This window comes from Mesoplodon bidens, assembly GCF_964165515.1.
Source record: "Mesoplodon bidens genome assembly, chromosome: 5".
In the NCBI taxonomy this organism is placed as follows: Eukaryota; Metazoa; Chordata; class Mammalia; order Artiodactyla; family Ziphiidae; genus Mesoplodon; species Mesoplodon bidens.
In genome coordinates, this window is record NC_138161.1 from 79060719 (window position 1) to 79082498 (window position 21780).

A 21780-nucleotide genomic window follows, 5' to 3' on the forward strand; every position below is an offset into this window, starting at 1 on the left:
TCCACATATAAGTGAGATCATAAGGTATTTGTATGACATCCTGTTTTTTGGCATAGGTTTATGCTTGAACATAAGGTTTTGACTGATATTTGAATACATGTAGAGAATCACCTCAGTATAAAGGTGACTTCTTGAAATATCTTGATAGAAGCTCGTATTTTGCTAGAGTTGTTTCTTTCTATTCCTCTTAAAAATCTTTCCCAGAGGAAAGAACTCTATACAGTAGTCCCTCAGTATCCACAGAGGATTGGTTCCAGGACCCTCTTGGATACCAAAATATGAGTCACTCAAGTTGCATATTAAATGGTGTAATATTTACATATAACCTATGCATATACTTTAAATCATCTCTAGATCACTTATAATACCTAATACAATGTAAATGCTATGTAAATAGTTGCTGGCATGACAAATTCACTCTTTGCTTTTGGGAACTCTCTGGTATTTTTTTGGAATTTAAAAAAATTGAAGTATAGTTGACATACAGTATTATGTTAGTTTCAGGTGTACAACATAGTTATTTGACAATCGAGTACGTTACAAAATGATCACTACAGTAAGTCCAGTAACCATCTGTCACCATACAAAATTATTACAATATTATCGACTACAATCATACCTCCGAGCTATCGTGGGTTTGGTTCCAGACTGCCGCAATAAAGCAAATATTGCAATAAAGTGAGTCACGAATTTTTTGGTTTCCGATTGCGTGTAAAAGTTATTTTTACGTTATAGTCTATTAAGTGTGCAATAGCATTATGTCTTAAGAAACCAATGTAATGTAACTCAATTTAAAAATACTTTATTTTTTTTCATCCGCTGAGTCCACTGAGTAAGATAGTTAGGGAGTTTGTGATTGACATGTACACACTGCTATATTTAAAATGGCTAACCAACAAGGACCTACTGTATAGCACAGGGAACTCTGCTCAATATTACATAACAACCTAAATGAGAAAACAATTTGAAAAAGAATAGATACATGTATATGTATAACTGAATCACTTTGCTGTACACCTGAAACTAACACAACATTGTTAATCAACTATACTCCAATATAAAATAAAAAGTTAAAAAAAAAACGATTTGCAGGGCTTCCCTGGTGGCTCAGTGGTTGGGGGTCCACCTGCTGAAGCAGAGGACACGGGTTCGTGACCTGGTCCGGGAAGATCCCACATGCCGCGGAGCGGCTGGGCCCATGAGCCATGGCCACTGAGCCTGTGCGTTCAGAGCCTGTGCTCCGCAGCGGGAGAGGCCACAACAGTGAGAGGCCTGCGTACCGCAAAAAAAAAAAAAAAAAAAAAAAAAAAAACAACGATTGGCAGAAACAATTTCATGGATTAAAATGAAGACTTTCTGAAAAAATATACCTTATTGCTAAAAAGTGCTAACCATTATCTTACAATGTGGGGTTGCCACAAACCTTCAATTCTTAAAAACAAGCAAACAAAAACAAAAAATTGAAGCACAATAAAACAAGGGATGCCTATATATTCCTTATGCTGTGTATTACATCTCCATGATTTATTTATTTTATAACTTGAAGTTCGCACCTCTTAATCCCCTTCACCTATTTCACCCAACCTCCCACTCCCTCTCCTTTGGCAACCACCAGTTTGTTCTCTATATCCATAAGTCTGTTTCTGTGTTCTTTGGTTTGTTTGTTTGTTTTTTAGATTCCACATATAAATGAGATCACATAGTGTTTGTCTTTCTCTGCCTAATTTATTTCACTTAGCATAATACCATTTTGTTGCAAATGGCAAGATTTCCTTCTTTTTTATAGATGAGTTATATTCCTTTGTACATATATATACCATATCTTCTTTTATCCATTCATCTATTACTGGACTTTTAGGTTGCTTCCATATCTTGGCTATAGTAAATAGTGCTACAGTGAACATAGGGGTGTATATATATTTTTGAATTAGTGGGTTTTTTTCCCTTGGGTAAATACTCAGAAGTGGAATTGCTAGATCGTTTGGTGGTTCTATTTTTAACTTTTTGAGGAACCTTCATACTGTTTTCCATAGTGGCAGCACCAATTTACATTCCCACCAACAGTGCACAGGAGTTCCCTTTTCTCCACACCCTTACCAACACTTGTTATTTGTGGTCTTTTTGATGACAGCCATTCTGACAGGTGTGAGGTGATATCTCATTGTGATTTTGATTTGCATTTCCCTGATGATTAATGACGTTGAGCATCTTTTCATGTGTCCGTTGGCCATCTGTATGTCTTCTTTGGAGAAATGTCTATTCAGGTTCTCCACCCATTTTTTAAATGGATTTTTAAAATTTAATTGTATGACTTCTTTATATACTTTGGATAATAACCCCTTATCAGATACACCATTTGCAAATAGCTTCTCCTGTTCATTAGGTTACCTTTTTGTTTTGTTGATGGTTTCCTTTGCTGTGCAAAAGCTTTTTAGTTTGATGTAGTTCCATTTGTTTATTTTTGCTTTTGTTTCCTTTGCCTGAGGGGACAGAGCCAAAAAAATATTGCTAAGATAAGATCAGTGTCACAGAGCGTACTGACTGTGTGTTCTTCTAGAAGTTTTATGGTTTCAGGCCTTAACGTCTTGAATCCATTTTGAGTTTATTTTTGTATGTGGTGTAAGAAAATGGTCCTCTTACTGAGGCCACACTGGTGTGCAGGGCTGGCCCCCAGTACAGCTGGCTGTAAGGACTGGCTACAACTGTTGCAGGTGTTCTGGTGTGCCGGGCTGACCCCTGGGGCGGGAGCCGCTTTGGGGGGATGCCAGTGCCTGCCAAGGGTACCCGATGGGATGGGCAAGGCTGAGGGCCATGTTGGAGGAGCTCTGGTGCTCTCTGAGGGTACCTACCTGGGCTGATGGGGCAGGGTTTCTTTCCAAATATTTTCTATCTGCAGCTGGTTGAATCCACAGATGTGGAACCCGCAGATACAGAGGGCTGACTATACATGAAGTTATACTGTTTTAGAAATGAAATGCCAAAATTTAACTCCGCTATAGTAAAAAATATAGGCCCGTTTCCAAGACCTCCACCATGACCATGATTTGAATTAAAAGAGTAAATCAGTGGACACAATAGGAAGGAAATGTGTGGTATGCTTTCAGTTATACTGAATACACCAGTATTTGTTAAATGTGCATTATGGAATTATTTCCTGTACCTCATAGATATTTCCAAGGAAAAAAATTAAAGACACGTGTTACACTGAATAGCAAGGTAGTGTGAATTTTAAAAGAGTTATTCTGCAGTATGTCTCTTCATTTTCCATTGTCAGGAGAAAATTGTTATGAAACTCTAGAATTAAATATGTTGTGCTAATGTGCTGAGTCCATTTACATTCTATGGAATAATTTTATTTGTTCTGCACTAGCTGGCTGGCAGAGAAAATGAACAGTGTTTGGTGATATTTTAAGTTGTAATTTCATCAGCAACCGACTTAGGAGATCCAAATATAACTCTGGAAATGAAGTGTTGTGTGCTATATTTGGCTACTCTGAAGACTGAAATATAATTTTTCCACCACTTTCCAGTGAGTTTTTCCTGAGAAGTCAGTTGTCATTGTTCTGGCAAGTTTCTTTTCATCCTAAACTGTGCTAACATTTAGAAGGAAAACTACGAAGGTTCTTTACCAAAAGAACATATTTTAAAGATAATTTTTTTTAATTACAGGAATTTTTAAAAAATATTAAACTATGTAGATGTGTCTTCACCTTATTCTGGGCCCATACCCCAGAGACAATCCTGTTTAACAGTTTCTTTTATTTTAGTTTTCTAGTGATTGTGAGTATAATTTTAAACAATATATGTATGCCTTCATTTATTTATCAACCTTAGACCCTATACATATGATGGAGGACTGCACTGTAAGAAGATGCCAAAACTCTTGGCATTCTCAAGAGATATGTTTTAAGAATTTCAATTCTCCTGAGTCATACATGCTGCCGTATTACTTAATTTCTCCCTTAAAGTTCTATTTAACTTTAACTGTGATTCTTAACTGGAAGGGAGAAGAGTGTGCTATGGCCCCAGTCCACCAGAAGAATGTATCAGAATCTTTGGGAAGGTCTTTTTCAAAGTACAGATGTCTTTCTTCCTACCTCCAAGGGAAGCTTGCTTACCTGGTTGAAAGTCACTGTGTGTAATTTCAGATGTTACTAGTTGGGAGTACACTGTGCAGATAATGTAGAAGCAGCGGGAAAAAAGTTAAGAATAATATATATAAAGGCCAAGATATTTAAGTGGTGAACAGTTCTTTTCAGGTTGAGGCATCTTTGTTTTAGTTCTTTTCGTTTTCTGTTTCTCCTATTATTCCGTTATCAGCCCTAGCAGAGGGCTCTCCTTTTTGTTTACTTCACAAGAGTTCCTGCATAAGCATTAATGAGCAGAGAACAACAAAGCAAAGCAGAGGTTTGGATGCCACAGCATAGGATGGCTTACTGCTGAGATGAGTTACTAGCTTATGCATTCTAGATTAGGGCGAGTCAGATTTATATCCAGTAAAATTACTATCACAGGACCTTCTGGGTTCAGTGGAATAGCTGAAACTCTGAGTTCAACTCCATGAATGCCAACCCATCATCTTTTGTACCTTTAAACCTGATAGGAAACTCTTAGAGGTCTGTAATTCTGTGTATTTGAAGATCAACCTTACTTGGTACAGTGGAGTCTAAAAATGACTACAGTGACAAGGATGTGGTTGTCTAAAGTGTTGGTTCCACAGTACTTTGAGTTCTCACTACAGCACCTGAGGGGAAGTGAAAAGCCTAAGATGAGAAATACTAATGGGGTTCTCTACTTGTTTTATCTGCAGACGGCAGCTGAATATGTAAAATCTCGACTCCCAGAGGCCCTTAAACAGCATCTTCAAGACTATGAGAAAGACAAAGAAAATAGTGTATTGTCTTACCAGACCATCCTCGAACAGCAGATTCTATCAATTGACCGAGAAATGCTAGAAAAATTGACTGTATCCTATGATGAAGCAGGTATGTTGGTCTTTAATAGACACACACACACACACACACACACACACACACACACAATGTTTTTTCCCTGAAAAAAATTTCCTTTTAGATTTTGGTTAAATTAGGTCCTTTTCTTTGGTAGAAGATGAAGGGCAGACTGGATTCAAAGTTACATAACATGGATTAACAGTAAGTTTCTTCTCTGCAGTTTTAGTATCAAAGATTTCATCAGGAGATTTCTAAAAATGGCTCTTAAATATCAAATCCCTTTAAAATTTTGGCTCTTTTTTAAATGGAATTGTTCTGGCCTTTTATCAACCACGTGCTCCTGTTGACTTAATCTTTTAAAGTGTCACTTCAATTTTGGATACCAGCTGAAAACTTTTACATCCGATAATCCAAGAACTGTTAGTTGCTTCAAGTGTTATTTTTTAATTTCAGAGATCTTCTTTTCTAAAGCAGTACCATTTTTTTCCTGAAGTTTCAAGCTGAACTTCACTTTCTTTTCCTTAAGCTCCTCAGATGAATCCTAGCCCCTAACACCACACTGGACACTTTGGTTCACTGCCTTCCATAAGTTCATATTATCCGAAGGAGCTTATTAATGAAGGCCTGGAGAGACCTCCTTACAACACCATTTTATCTATTACATGGTTTGTTGGCTAAAACCTAATTTTAATGAAACCAGTGCAGTATTACTTGGAATTATTAAAATCTTTAATAAAATTAAACTTATTCAGGAAAAATATCTTGATTAAAATTGTCATAGCACCCCTGCCCGCCGCCCCCACCCCCGCAAGAAATGGAGAAAAAATATGGGAAAATAGGTTTCTAATGGTCAAACATTGGTAGTATTAATTTCCTTTTTAATACCAGGAGCTTCTGTTTTTATTTCTACAAGGAAGTTGTTATTTTACATCTTATTTTCTTTCACATGATCTTAAACAGTCTCAATGCTGACATTCTTAACATTTGACTTCAAGCTTGAATAGCAAACAGAAGAGCAGATTTTTAAAAAAATGCTGCACATGCCTAACCACTGATGCAGTTTTTCTAGTTATTAAGCTGTCCACATTTTCATTCAACCTTTGAACCTCTTTACATCCACATGATAGATACCCATTTCTAGCCTCACCCAGGACAACATCTCTACTCTCTCTGATTCTCCTTTGCTTTATTATGTTTTCCAGACACAATGGCTCTCTTCTGCCTATTGGGTATTTATTTATTTGGTCTCTGTATTTGTCTTGCGTTTAACATTCTTCTCTTTGGAATTCTCATTCATGTCCTCTCTCATCCCCAGTGGAGTAAAGTAAGGCTATGATCAGCCCAATCAAAATAATATTTAAATTTTCATAGCATCTCAGAGATCATAGAAGTCAAATAGTCCATCTACTTCCTGTCCCCATAATCACTTTTTAAATTTTATTGAAGTATAGTTGATTTACAATGTTGTGTTAATTTCTGCTGTACAGCAAAGTGATTCAGTTATATATATATATATATATATATATATTCTTTTTCATATTCTTTTCCATTATGGTTTATCACAGGATATTGAATATAGTTCCCAGTGCTATACAGTAGGACCTTGTTGTTTATCCATCCTATGTATAATAGTTTGCATCTGCTATTCCCAAACTCCCAATCCTTCCCTCCCCCACCCCACTTCCCCCTTGGCAACCACAAGTCTATTCCCTATGCCTATGAGTCTGTGTCTGTTTCATAGATATGTCCATTTATGTTGTCGTTTAGATTCCACATATAAGTGATATCATATGGTATTTGTCTTTCTCTTTCTGACTTACTTCACTTAGTATGATCATCTCTAGGTCCATCCATATTGCTGCAAATGCCATTACTTCGTTCTTTTTTATGGCTGAGTAGTATTCCACTGTATATATGTACCACATCTTCTTTATCCATTCATCTGTCAGTGGACATTTAGGTTGCTTCCATGTCTTGGCTATTGTAAATAGTGCTGCTATGAATGTAGGGGTGCTTGTATCTTTTCAAATTATAGTCTTGTCTGGGAATATGCCCAGGAGTGGGATTGCTGGATCATATGACAACTCTATTTTTAGTTTTCTGAGGAACTTCCATACTGTTTTCCACAGTGGCTGTATCAATTTACATTCCTACCAACACTGTAGGAGGGTTCCTTTTTCTTCACACCCTCTCCAGCATTTATTATTTGTAGATTTTTAAATGATAGCCATTCTTACTGTTGTGAGGTGGTGATACCTCACTGTAGTTTTGATTTACATTTCTCTAATAATTAGTGATGATGAGCATCTTTTCATGTGCCTGTTAGCCATCTGTATGTCTTCTTTGGAGAAACCTCTATTTAGGTCTCCTGCCCATTTTTCGATTGGGTTGTTTTTGTTGTTATTGAATTGTGTGAGCTGTTTGTATAGTTTGGAAATTAGACCCTTATTGGTTGCATCATTTGCAAATATTTTCTCCCAGTCCGTAGGTTGTCTTTTCATTTTGTTTATGGTTTCCTTTACTGTGCAAAAGCTTATAAGTTTGATTAGGTTCCATTTGTTTATTTTTGCTTTTACTTCTATTGCCTTGGGAGACTGACTTAAGGAAACGTTGGTATGGTTTATGTCAGAGAATATTTTGCCTATGCTCTCTCCTAGGAGTTTTATGGTGTCATGTCTTATGTTTAAGTTTTTAAGCCATTTTGAGTTTATTTTTTGTGTAGGGTGTGTGAGGGAGTGTTCTAACTTCATTGATTTACATGTGGCTGTCCAACTTCCCCAATACCACTTGCTGAAGAGACCGTCTTTTCCCCATTGTATATTCTTGCCTCCTTTGTCAAAGATTAATTGACCATAGGTGTGTGGGTTTACTTCTGGGCCCCCTATTCTGTTCCATTGATCCATATGTCTGTTTTTGTGCCAATACAACAGTGTTTTGATTATTGTAGCTTTGTAGTATTGTCTGAAATCTGGGAGGGTTATGCCTCCTCCTATGTTTTTCTTTCCCTCAGGATTGCTTTGGCAATTCTGGATCTTTTATGGTTCCATATAAATATTAGGATTACCCATAACCATTTTATAATGAGAAAACTGAGACCCACAGATTTGCCTCAAGTAACACAGTTACTTAGTTGTACAGCTGGGACTCCAACCTCCTCATTGCTAATCAAGCTGGGCTTTCACCATATTAATGCAGGTTCTCATTCACTCAGTAGTCATTTGTTGAATGCATAGCAATATGCTAGGCAGTTGGAAGAAAGGGGTATGAGTATAGAAAAAGGAAACAGAGACCTTCCTTAATAAAGTCTAGCTGGGCACTGAAACATAGATATATGACTTCTGAAGAAAAATTCCTGAGGATTTTGAAATAAGTATGCTCTGTAATATGCACAAGCTGTTTAAGTTAAGCTGAGGGGATGTGGTGTAAAGGAATAATGAAAGTGGCTCAAGTTTTCAATGGAATTCTTTAGGGGAGGGATTTGCCTAAACCCTGAGGGACAAACAATGAACATGGGTTTGTGAGAAGAAGAGAGATGCAGTCCATGTGATGAAGGGACCCAAGGGGATGCCAAGATGGGAATCAACATCAGCTGCAACTTCCCACCACTCAACTTTTCCTTCCTCAGGAATAATTTTCCACTCACCTGCACTGTTGTTGAGCAATGATTAATCTAATCTGCAGAGGTACATTTGTACGTGACCCTTAGGAACAAATACTTTGGCATGGAATTAATCTATCAATAAACTCTACAGCATGAAATAGTGGAAGTAACTACAGGATTGAGAGTTAGAGGATCTAAATTCCCAGCCTTTCCTCTAGCTTAATACTGGTATGATTAATGCCTAGAGCCTCTGTTTCTTCATGTATAAAGTTGGGCTAATAAAATCTCACAGGGTTATTATGATAGTAAAATATATTGTATTTGGGGAAGTCCTTAGTCCTTCATATTGCAAATGCCACTAGTGCTGAATGAGAACAGATTTGGATCTTGTCTACCACTGAGACCAGTTTAAAGTGCTAGTTGAGTTTTTTCTTGACATGCAGTGTTTGGGAAGACAGAGGCAAATTCTTAAAAATATCTTCAGAAGCTCTGAGAAGTCAGGCAACAACTACCTTTAAATCACCCGCTCCAGGCTCCATTTGCCCTTGGTCATTCCTGCATGAGGTGACACATGAATGTCACTGTGAGTTGTGAAATCAAAACACTGCCTTCTCCTCCACTACCCATATATGAACATATGAATGATTTTATTCCAAAAAAGAGGAGAAAATATCAATAGTTATTACTATCTAATAGAAAAAAATTTCATCATGATACAAAGGAATCAGGACAGAAAATTGGTAATAATATCTAACACCTTCAGATACAAACACCTTACACTAAGCCACTCATTTGCTTTAAACTGCTTAGCTTTCCATGCTTTCCCAGTTTTACTTCCTTGCATTCTTAATTCAGCTCTCCCAGTTTTAGGAAGTAGTTAATTGTTAATTAGACAATATCATGGTCTCTTGAGAGGTTAATTTGTCTTTAATGCTCATCCACTGATAAATCAGCCTGAGTGACTTAATGACAGTTACCACCATCTGTGGCTTCTAAACTTCTAAAAGCAGTTAATGAAAAAAAATCCCTAGATGCTTGTCTAAAAGCACTGGCTCAGGACCTTTTCTCCCTCCTTTCTCTTTCTCTCTCAGTATCCTCTCGCCCCCTTTAAATACATATATATATTAATGCTTTACTCATTCACAATTCAACTCTCCAGCAACCTGACGTACTTGAAATCCAGCAAAAAATGGGAAGAAAGCTAAAGCCACGTGCAACCACACCATGTCACAGAGGCTATAGTTTCTCACCTGGGATTTATATATTATTATTTTATATAGTTCTGACCAGTTAGGTTATATTTTCCAATGTGACATTTTCTTTTTAAAAATTCTTTTTCTGAATTTGAGTGTTACAATTTTATTGCAGAAATAAATAGAAATAAGTAGAAGGGTTTAATAAGAAACTAGTAATTATCTGTAATCCTACCATTGTAAACATTTTGGGTATATTTTGCTCACTCTAAGCATTTTTGAGATTTGAGATTTTGAGCATTTTTGATGTCTTGCAGTTTTATATCCTGCTTTTTTCACTTAACATTATTAGCTAAGCACTTCATTTTATTAAAACCTCTTCATGTGAAGGTAATTTTAGTGGCTGCATAATATCTGTTCTTTGAAAGTACTACTCACTAAACATTTCTTATGTTGGACAATGATGGTTTTTGTTTTTGTTTTTGCTACTATGAGTAATGCTGCAATGAATATATACATTTGTCTGCATTTCATGTGACTCTAGGGAATAGACTTTAGAAAACGTGGGTGTAGAATTAGAATTAGAAGGTGAGGGAAGGGGATGATACTTATACTTAGAGCAGACAAAGCAGCAAGGTATAAGAGCAAAGAGTAAATCCATAGAAATCCATAAAAAGAAGTCATCATATCCCCAGCATTGCACTATACTCTAAGTCAAACCAGCCTTCACAGACCCTGTATTACAGAGTTGACATCATTGATCTCCATAACGGTGGCCTTCGTTCACAGAGAAACGATTCAATAATGTTAATTATATTCTGTATATAAAAATAGGGATTGTGGGCTTCCCTGGTGGCGCAGTGGTTGAGAGTCTGCCTGCCGATGCAGGGGACGTGGGTTCGTGCCCCGGTCTGGGAAGATCCCACGTGCCGCAGAGCGGCTGGGCCCGTGAGCCATGGCCTCTGAGCCTGTGCGTCCGGAGCCTGTGCTCCGCAACGGGAGAGGCCACAACAGTGAGGGGCCTGCGTACCGCAAAATAAATGAATGAATGAATGAATGAATGAATAAATGAATAAATAAATAAATAAATATTGTATAAACCAGTTTATAAAGATTTTCATCCAAATGGTTTATTTTTAAGTTTGACTGTTAATAGGAATAAAGATGTTTTGTAGTATAATTGAAAGAGGTCTTGGAGCCAAAACATCCAGATTCTATTCCTAGCTCTGCTGCCAACCAAATATATGACCTTGAATGAGTCACCAAACCTCCCTAAAGCCTATTTCCCTATAAATTGAACATATGAACAGGATCTCATTGATGTCTTCCATTTCTAAAACTATGATTCTGGTATCTTGACAGTGGAAAACTCAGGTAGCCATAGTTTCTGCAAGGTTGCACTTTAGCTTCTTCTTGAATCTTCTGCTTTCTCTGTTGCTTTTCTCCTCTCTCCCAAGACAGCCCATGTAATTTGTTTATAATATCTGACTAAAAGAAGACCACCGCTTAGCTATCCTGGCATCTGCACATGAATTTGCCCAGGCGTGCTCTTGTTGGTGGGAAGGGCAGTGAGACTGTGTGAATGAAGCAAAACTAGATTTTGGAAGGAAAGGTTCTGAGCCATCGTTCATGGATTCTTGTTAAGATTGCTTAGATATTTTTATTAGCACTTACTAATGCTAAGCAAAATCTAGCATGAGAAGATATGGTTTGCATTTGATCCATTCATGTTTTTATTTGAATGGGAGCACAAGTTCATACACATTTCAATAGATTGGGTTTAGCAGAGAGAAATTTCCAAGGAAAATAGTTGCATGACTTGAAGGGATCAAAATAGCATTTCACACCGTCTCAGAGAGCATCATGAACCTCAATATTTATTATTTGTCATAGTGGGCAAAAGTTGAAGGGTTGAAACAGCCTGAGAGGGAATCTTTTCTTGCATTATTTATTTTTATGCTTGTACATTATTCATATTTCTCTAAGCAATCTCAAATCGTTTATAATTTTTTCTTAAGTTTGGGCATAAATAATCTACACATTCCCTTGTTAAAGTAGTGTGATTTGTAATGCCTTGTGTTTGAGGGAATTGTGAGGAGAGTAGGCCCATTTATTTGAGAATGATACTCTCTGTTGTGCAATCAAGAACCCTAAGGCATGGGAAACAGAAGTAGAAAGCGCCTCCTTCTCCCTTTGGGAAGAGCTGGCTATGCCTGTAAGAGGGTGGGCAGTCCAGCGGTGGTATCTTGCTTCTAGCCTCGGGACAGTTGCCTAAGTTGCTGCTTTGATCTCCTTCTCAGAGTTAAACCTAAGACCAGCAAAGGTTTTATTTTTTCTTACAGTTCACTAGAAACCCAGACAGCTTTCCAATGAGCACATGTTTCTACCATGTAGAAAGAACACTTCCGAGTAGAAAGCGGACCAGACGGTGCAGATGAGGGAGAAAACTCAGCCAGCTGTTTATTGTGTTCATTTGGGCATCAGTTAAAGCTGGGGGCCTGCAGATCCATTGACAGGTGTCAGGCAATCATGTAGGATTTTCCCAGAGGAGGTGAGGAAGGAGGAGTAGCATTAATTTGTTAGCCTTTGCTTGGTGATTGCCTGATGTAGCCTGACATTAGAAATGCGTGAGAGCTGAGCCCAAGCAAAGCTACCTGCCATGAAGAGACACAAGTACTGTAATGTACTTTTTGGAGAAATAGCTTTTTAAAAGGGTGGCGAATGTGCTGTAAGCAATTTAGGGAGTAGCAGGAGGGTTCCCTCCTACTGAGCTTATTTTATTCTTCCTAATATAGACGGTACCTAAAAGTTACATCTCTGATTTAATTGAGCCATTAACGTCAGAGTAATCAGTGATCTCAAAAGGAAAACCATTTACTGTCATGGAGAAAAAAATTGAACACACGTTGAGAAACCAAACCCAGGAAAGAGACTGTAAATTATTTAGGGCCCTTTCAGGTTTTCTAAGAACATAAAAAATTCAGTAAAAAACCTTTGCAGAAAGTTCTTCACTCTAACAAATATAGTGAATTTCTCAGTCTGTTTCTCAAACAGGTCCTAAGGGAAGAGGTGGCTTTAGGTTTCCTTAATTTATATCTTCAATCAGGACCTTATTTCTGGGCTCAAAAGATGTTCTCACTGAGGCTTTCTGTCAGGATTCGAAAGGAAGAGAAAAACAGGGAAACTTAAGAAAAACGTCATAAAGGGAAATTTAATATTGGTTGTGTAACCTCTGACACCAACTTCTGAATTTCTGTAAAAAGTTAAATCTGTTTTATTTTTCCATTATGAGAGTAATATAAATACATTTTAGAACATTTTAAAATATGGAAAAATAGAAAAGGAAAAGATAATCTCTAATTCCACCACCAAAACATAACCACCATCTTTTAGTATATTTACCTCTAGTCGTTTTTCTCTGCTGGGTTTTAATAATTTGTGCCCAATTTTATACCTTTTTTTTCATTTAACGCTGAAATATAATCATATTTCTCAATGCTCTTACAAGCTACTCAAAAGTAATTCGTAATGACTGCATAGTATTTTACTGAATGGATATGCCACAGTTATTGTTCCCATAACCTTTTAACATTTTCAGCATGGCCCCTCTCATTTATTCGTGTTTCATTTCTTGTCACTATGTAGAATCCCTGAATTTGGAGGTCTGTTTCTTATCTGTGAAAAGATGAGAATGGTGGTATGATTAACAAAAACATAATGAAGACTTCTGTAATGCAGCCAATTATTAGTCATATAACAGTGGGAGCAGAGGACTAAAAGAGGTAGTTAAAATCCACTTATAAACTGATAACTTCTTTCTGGCCAGTAATACCAATCTTTTTAACCAAACTGATTTGAGTTTCAGTTATAATTCTTATACTTCCCCCTTTATATCATAGATTTAAAAAATCAAAAGATAAAGTGGGGGGGAGTAGCAACTAAACAGAGTGACTTTGCCATCTACAAACTAGAAAACTATCTACCATGGCTGTTTGAAAGTACCCAAATATGTGATTCACCAGCCCTGGGGTTGGTTTCTATGTCTGTGGTGAGACATTGCGCCTCTCTTTGCTTGGTTTCATCGACTTTAAAAAAGGACATTGGATTAGATATTTTCTGAAGTCTTTCCCAGCTTTAACAATGTGTGTGATTTTGTGCTCAGTTCATTTAACGCTCATTGGTTCATTCAGTTATTTACTCTGTAAACATTGACCGAGTGCCTAGGAGCCAGGCACAGTGCCTTCCACTGGGAATGCCCAGATGACCACGTGGCCTTTCACTCCAGGTGTGTGTACGCACATGCATACGTGCATGTGCAGGTCTGTGTGGGAGTGGGAGGACAGAGTGACAGTGGTAGAAACAGATAACTAGAGTGCAGTGGAATTAGTGCTACAGAGTGTGTGTTCAGAGGACAGTGAATGGGTAGAGGAGGAAAGAATTAGGTTTGGGATTGAGAAAGAGTTCTTAAGTAAATCAGAAAATCATAAGAGAACCCATAAATCTTTTGAACTGTTTGTCTTGAATGTCAGTTGCATGTTTAAAGGCAGGTTTATTGTGAGTGATGCTTTTTTTCTTCTTTGCTCAGTAACTGTGGTGATGTGCCAGTGCCTTATACAGACCTATTCTTTTTTTTTAAAATTTTTTAAATTGAAGCATAGTTGATTTACAATATTGTATTAATTTCTGCTGTATAGCAAAATGATTGTTTTTTATATATATGTATATATATTCTTTTTCATATTCCTTTCCACTATGGTTTATTATAAGATATTGAATATACTTCCCTGTGCTATACAGTAGGACCTTATTGTTTATCTATTTTATATATAGTACTTTGTATCTGCTAATTGCAAACTCCTAACTTATCCCTCTCCCGTCCTTCCCGTTTGGTAACCATAAGTTTGTTTTCTAAGTCTGTGAGTCTGCTTCTGTTTTGTAAATGAGTTCATTTGTATCATATTTTAGATTCCACATATAAGTGGTATCATATGGTATTTGCCTTTGTCTGATTTACTTCACTTAGTATGATCATCTCTAGGTCCATCCAAGTTGCTGCAAATGGCATTATTTCATTCTTTTTTTATGGCTGAGTAGTATTCCGTTGTATATATATACACCACGTCTTCTTTATCCATTCATCTGTCAATGGACGTTTAGGTTGCTTCCATGTCTTGGCTATTATAAATAGTGCTGCTATGAACGTTGGTGTGTGTGTACCTTTTCAAATTAGTTTTCTCTGGATATATGTGCAGGAGTGGGATTGCTGGATCATATGGCAACTCTATTTTTATTTTTTTGAGGAACCTCCATACTGTTTTCCATAGTGGCTGCACCAATTTACATTCCCAGCAACAGTGTAGGAGGGTTCTCTTTTCTCCCTACCCTCTCCAGCATTTATTATTTGTAAACTTTCAGTGATGGCCATTCTGACTGATGTGAGGTGGTACCTCACTGTAGTTTTGATTTGCATTTCTCTGATAATTAGTGGTGTTGAGCATCTTTTCATGTGCCTGTTGGCCATCTATACAAAGCTATTCTTAACCTCTGCTGTAACATCACCTTCCATATTCTAAGTGTCGCTGTCCAACTAATTTTAGTTTGCATAAATTAGCTTATATTAATATGCTTATCAGCATCACCTGTTTTCTTATGAGATCTCTCCCGCCACAGAGAAAAGAAATGATAATTCAGACTGAATTTTGTAAAAGTGATATGATGGGGAGTTATTTTTTTAAAAATCACATTTTCCAACTTCAAGGTATCTTTTTAATAGAAAGCCTCATATGCACTCTGAGAATAAATTGATCCAAGTTTTGCAGTGTGCAAATAAAAATTTAAATTGTAAAGAACTTTGCTGATGATACTGGAAACTGCTGGCTAATACTGAGGTTTAGAATAAGGACGTGCTGCCTCTGGTCATAAAAACATTTGGGACGTGCTGCCTCTGGTGATTAAAACATTTGACTAGAGCTGTGTTTTATCTTTCTAATCAAGTTGTCATTGTTTGCCACAAGGGAAGTAATGTTACTACCTGCTCTAAAGTAGTATTTGATTACAAGTCCTGGAGAAAATGTGTACACTTCAAAGAAAATAATTGTACCAGGTGGTCATAATTTAGACTGCATCGGCCAGCCAGAGACAGGATGCCGCTGCCATCTGTATCTCTTCCTTTCTGTACTATGGGAATTTTGTAACCAAGTTTCCGTAGATCTTGTTGGAATGCTTGTAATAAATCTTAATGAGATCCAAGTTAATGGTAAGACCTTCAGTCTGTAGGGAAAAATCGGATAGTTTTTGAAGTGCCAGAATTTCTAATGTACTGTTACTGTCCATTTGTAGTGGTGAGATGTAAGCAAAATGCATCCTCTGGCTGACTTTCAGACTCGGAAGATCTGTAATCACAGGCAGCTGGACTGCTGTTTAATGTCATTTTGCAAGAAATTCAATCTTCGCAAGCTACTAGATATTCCAGTCTCATCTGGTAAATTGCCTCCTGAAAGGCATTGTTTTTAAGCCACCTTCTGTTGCCCAGAGGAATTCTCTTTGTGTTTCTTTCTTTACTTAATGTCCTTGTCCCAAGGCTATGTGGCTTAGGCTATTTCTGGTGCTGGTTTGATGGGGTTTCTGCAGTATATACTCTAAAGAGGCACCTGAATGTGCTCTTGTAGTTCTGTAATCAGTCCAAGGGAACTGTAAATCAGCTATGTAGAAATCACTAGGGCAAACACTGTTCATTCAACACAAACATTTACTGTGTGCCTGGTTCTGGCTAGGTGCCGAGAGTCTAAGAAATGGGGAAGGACAGTCAAGTCAGAGGTCTTTTCCCTTTGAATTTATTGCTAACCTGGACTACTGTCCCTATAAATCTGTTCTCTAAGAGGTGCTTCAAAATGACACCTTAGCTGGCTTCTTCCTTACCTGAGCCAGGGCCTTCCATTCCTCTGATCTCAGTCATTCTCATTCAAGGAGGTAACACAAATTACACGTTTGTTATTTATATCCTACTTGCTTCCTGAAAGTCCGATTTGCTATACATACAATAATAATGTTAAAATAAAAACAGAAAATCAAAGCCAAAACGGAGGAAGGAAACAAATGCACTAACCATAAAGAACAGACAAAATGAAACAGTTTTTCATTGGAGACTTCTAATACTAAAATTGATGGAGACTTTTTCACAGGGTACCTTGTACTTTGGACATTGAGCAACATATCTCAGCTTGAGTTTCCCAAAAGCAGAGGCTGAAACAAAAGGCTTGAGTGCAGACAGTTAATCTAGGAATGCAGCTGAAGGAACAGGAGTGAGGGGCCTTGGGAGTGAACCAGGAAGGAGGGAAAAGAGAAACAAGGGGAAGCTGCCATGAGGACACAGAGTGGAGCTGGCCTCCCCTGAGGGTGACTGCTGCTTAACCCGACTAAGGGAGCTTGTGAGTAGCATCCCAGAACCATCGTCAGGAGGTGAAGGGGGAAGCATTTAGCAGCAAGTCTCATCCCCTCATTTGTCAACGGTAGCTCCACTTCTGGTTTACATATGCCTGAGTGCTGAGTGGGTTCTGGGGACATCCCACACCTTGGCATCAGGGAAGCTCCAGGGAAGGGAGCAAGTGATAAAGGGTTCAGGCCAAGGTGTTCCCGGTGAATTTGAGGTTTTTGATTTCTTGTTGCGGAAAGAATTCATTGAGAGACAAAGTGATAGGTAAGAAGTGGATTTATTTAGAGAGAAACGCACGGCACAGACAGAGTGTGGGCCATCTCAGAAGGTGAGAGAGCTCCGAAATATGACGTGGTTAGTTTTTTATGAGCTGGGTAATTTCATAGGCTAATGAGTGGAAGGATTATTCCAAGTATTTCAGAAGAGGGGTAGAGATTTCCAGAAAATGGGCCACCACCCGCTTTTTGGCCTTTTATGGCTAGCCTCAGAATTGTCATGGCACTGGTGGTGTGTCATTTAGCTAATGTATTACCTGAGTATATAATGAGGCTCAAGGTCTACTGCAAGTTGAATCTTCTGCCATCTTGGACGTAGTTGGTTCTAACCAATTTTTGTCATGTCCTATGGCTATGTCATTCTTTTAAAGGTTGTGCCCTGCCCCTTTTCCTCCTGTTTCAAAGGCTGCTTCTGGCTGAGCTGGTCCCCGTACCAGTGGCTGGGACTGAGAGAGTATGAAATGCTATGCAGGAGATTTGTCACACGAGCACAACAAATGAAATATTAAAACAACTTTATAGGAAATACATGTGAGTTCATCTTATAGTCATTTCGTGTGTGACAACCATCTATAAAAACATGATTATTCATGGTTTTCAAAGCTCCTGTATAGCATGTGGCAATGCAGAGTGTTCAAAAGCATTTAGAGAAAAATCTTACATGTAGTAGAAGACGTATGTAAGAAAAGGAGAGGGTGCTTTGTTTGATATGACAGTTGGCAGCTTTCCAGCTCAAACCGAAATAATTAACTAATCCTCATTTTTATAACTACTGAATTCAAGTACCTAGGCCCTTCAACCTGAGTGGCACAGTAAAATCCAGCTTTTCATATGTGTAAAAAATAATTATCTTCCATAGATAACATACAGCAGTCGTTAGTCTGGAGAGGAGAAGCTGGGAAAGGAGACTTACTTTTTCACTGAACCTTCATATTGTATTGTTTGAATTTTTAACTTTGTCCATGTATTTTCTAATTTGAAAAATTTATGAAAAATAAATAAAAATAAACAAAACCTTCCTAGTACATTTCCTCTTATCTTCAGTACTAGGAATGGAATATAATAATGCAGAAAGCCAGTCTTCTTGTTTTCAGTAAAGCTTTTTACCTCTAAGTTATGTATATCCAAGGAATAAGTCAAGAAAGGAACTCAGCGACAAGGCCAGCCATCATGGAACTGCAATGCCAAGGTCAGAGAAGGTCAGCTGTGAGACCAGCTCAGTACTGTGCCAGTGAGCACCTGGGTTCTTTGGTAGTCTTCATGCCCTGAGCCAGAACTGATCCCAGAGTCCAGGGAGGGGGCTGACCTTATTGCAGGGAAAAAGAGAAGTTCATCTGAAAGAGAACAGGATTCATGGGCAGCAAGCTGTTGGGAATTCAGCAGATTCTGATCTCACTTCCTGTTAGTTGCCTCTGCTTCACCCTGAGCTTGGTCTTCCTGTGGCTGACAAGTTATCTGACTTGCTGCTTTAATTGACCTTTTACTCAGATTCTCTTTTTCCTTAATTACAGCCAAACCTCTACTGATTTTTTTTTTTTTTGGCAAGGAAGTGTAGTACAGTGGAAAGAGCCCAATCTTTGAAGCCAAACTGGCTCCATGGTAATTCCTTATGCTATACTTTATGGGGCTTTTTATGAGGATTAAAGATAACGTACAGAAAAAGATGGACATTTGGTGGACACTCTAACAACAATAGCCTCTCTCTTATTTGTTGTTACTTGGCGTATACTCAGCTTGGTATATAGGTGTATTTTTCCAATTGCTTTCATGGTAGAGAGGATTAACTATCATGCACTTTGCATAAATTACCTTCTTTTTTACCCAGGACATAACAGAAACCAGCAAAATTCTGGCCCCATCAACCTCCTTTACATTTCTTACCCTGCCCTGGATAGAAAAGCAGTTCCTTGAGTTTAGTGTATTTGTAGCATGTTTTTATGTTTATTTGTTTTTACTTTCTCTAATGCTGTATGTTAGTTATCTCTTGCTACATAACAAATTAGTTAGTAGCTTAAAACAATAAATGTTTATTATCTCATACAGCTTCTGAGTGTCCAGAATGCTGATTGGTATTCTTGTGAGGTTGTAGTCAAGTTGTCAGCTAGTCTTTAAAGATGGGCTGGAAGTGTGACGTCCAAGCTTACTCATGTGGCTCTAGGCCAGAGGCTTCAGTTCCTTTCCACATGGGCTTCTCCACAACCTGTTTGCTACCTGGCTTTCCTTGGTGTAAGTGACCTAAGAGAGAGAGCCCAGGAGAACCCAAGATGGAAGCTGCAGTCTTTTGTAAACTGATACCGAAAGTGAGATACCATAATTTCTGCCATATACTACTTTTTTTTTGGCTGCGTTGGGTCTTGGTTGCTGCTCGCAGGCTTTCTCTAGTTGTGGCGAGCAGGGGCTACTCTCTGTTGCGGTGCACGGGCTTCTCACTGTGGTGGCTTCTCTTGTTGTGGAGCACGGGCTCTAGGCGCATGGGCTTCAGTAGTTGCAGCACGCGGGCTCAATAGTTGCAGCATGCGGGCCCTAGAGCGCGTGGGCTTCAGTAGTTGGGGCACGTGGGCTCAGTAGTTGGGGCACGTGGGCTCAGTAGTTGAGGCGCGTGGGCTCTAGGGTGCAGTTGTGGCGCACGGGCCTAGTTGCTCCGCAGCATGTGGGGTCCTCCCGGACCAGGGATCGACCCGTGTCCCCTGCATTGGCAGGCGGATTCTTAACCACTGCGCCACCAGGGAAGTCCCTCTGCCATATACTATTGGTTACACAGACCAACACTAATTCACTGTGGGAGGGGTCTACACAAAAGTATGAATGCCAGGAGGTGGTGATCTTGGGGCAGTCTTGGAGGCTGGCTACCACAGTCTGCATTGTAAACATACTTACTTTGACTCTGCCAGCTCCTCTATCTCCTCTCTCTAGTATCATCATCTTTTTCTCTGATTTCCTAATCACTACCTACATCCTGCTTCCTTAAATCCAAAGCTAGAATGTTGAGCCCTGCACTCAGTACCAAGTAGCCTTAGGGTATTTACACCCAGCATCCTTTCCCACACCTGCAGCTTCATTGCATTTGACCAGAGACAGTGCCCTCAATGTATCAGTTATTAAATGTTTTGAATATCATTTCTGACTTCTCTAACTCATGAGAATATTTCCTTCTAGAACATCTTAACACAGTGTCCAGTGTTGTAGTCTGTTCAGGCTGCTATAACATAATATAGACAGTCCCCAACTTACGATGGTTCGGCTTATGATTTTTTGACTTTATGATCGTGCAAAAGTGATACATATTCAGAAGAAACTGTACTTTGAATTTTGAGTTTTGCTCGTTTCCTAGGCTAGAGATACGCAGTAGGATTCTCTCTCATGATGCTGGGCAGGGGCAGCGAGCCTCAACTCCCAGTCAACCACACGATCATGAGGGTGAACAACCGATTCTGACAACCATTATGTTTTGCACTTTCAGTACAGTATTCAGTCAATTACATAACATATTCAACACTTTATTATAAAATAGGCTTTGTGTTAGATGATTTTGCCAACTGTAGGCTAATGCAAGTGTTGTGAGAACGTTTAGGGTAAGCTAGGCTAAGCTATGAAGTTCAGTAGATGTATTCAATGCATTGTCGATTTTTCAATTTACGAGGGTGATTTATCAGGATGTAACCCCATCATAAGTCAAGGAATATGTGTACCATAAACTAGATGGTTTATAAACAACAGAAATTTATTTCACATGGTTTTTAAAGGCTGATAGTCCAAGATCAGGATGCCCTCATGGTCGGGTGAGGGCCCTCTTCTGACTTCCTGTGTGCTCACGTGGTGGAAGGGCTCTGGAGCTTTCTCAGGTCTCTTTTATGAGTACTAATCCATTTATGAGGGCTCTGCCCTCATGACCTTATCACCTCCCCAGAGCCCCATCTCTTAAAACCATCATATGGGGCATTAGGATTTCAACATGAGAATTTGTGGGGGGCACCGACATTCAGACCATAGCACTCAGTACCTCAACAGTTGTGAAACTGCAGTTTAGTTTTCACAGCAGTACCCTGAATACTTCAAAATTCAGGTATTTCCCTCTAGATGGTAATAGTTTCTCTCTCCATCTCTGTCTCCTTCTCTCTCTCATCCTTCTACAATCCCTCACTCCCACCCCTCATCTTATTTTTCTTTGTTTCTTTCATTTAACTGGCTATGTTCTAAAATTTATTACATTTTTAATTTTTATATTTATTAAAAATTTTGATGACTTGTTCTGTTAGTTTTTTAAATGGATGGGTAGAATAACTGGATAAATTGTTTTTATATTTAACTCAGCTGTTATCTTCAGTAA

The 21780-nt window shown here is 38.5% G+C and overlaps 1 protein-coding gene across 1 annotated transcript in view; it reads left to right on the plus strand.

The window, feature by feature from the left end:
• The window catches only part of PPM1L (protein phosphatase, Mg2+/Mn2+ dependent 1L), a 322971-nt gene that overhangs the window by 191328 nt on the left and 109863 nt on the right, over positions 1-21780 (plus strand). Inside the window, exon 2 of the mRNA XM_081235042.1 lies at positions 4811-4985. Within this exon, the coding sequence (XP_081091168.1) occupies positions 4811-4985 (175 nt within the window). The remainder of the gene's footprint in view (positions 1-4810; positions 4986-21780) is intronic.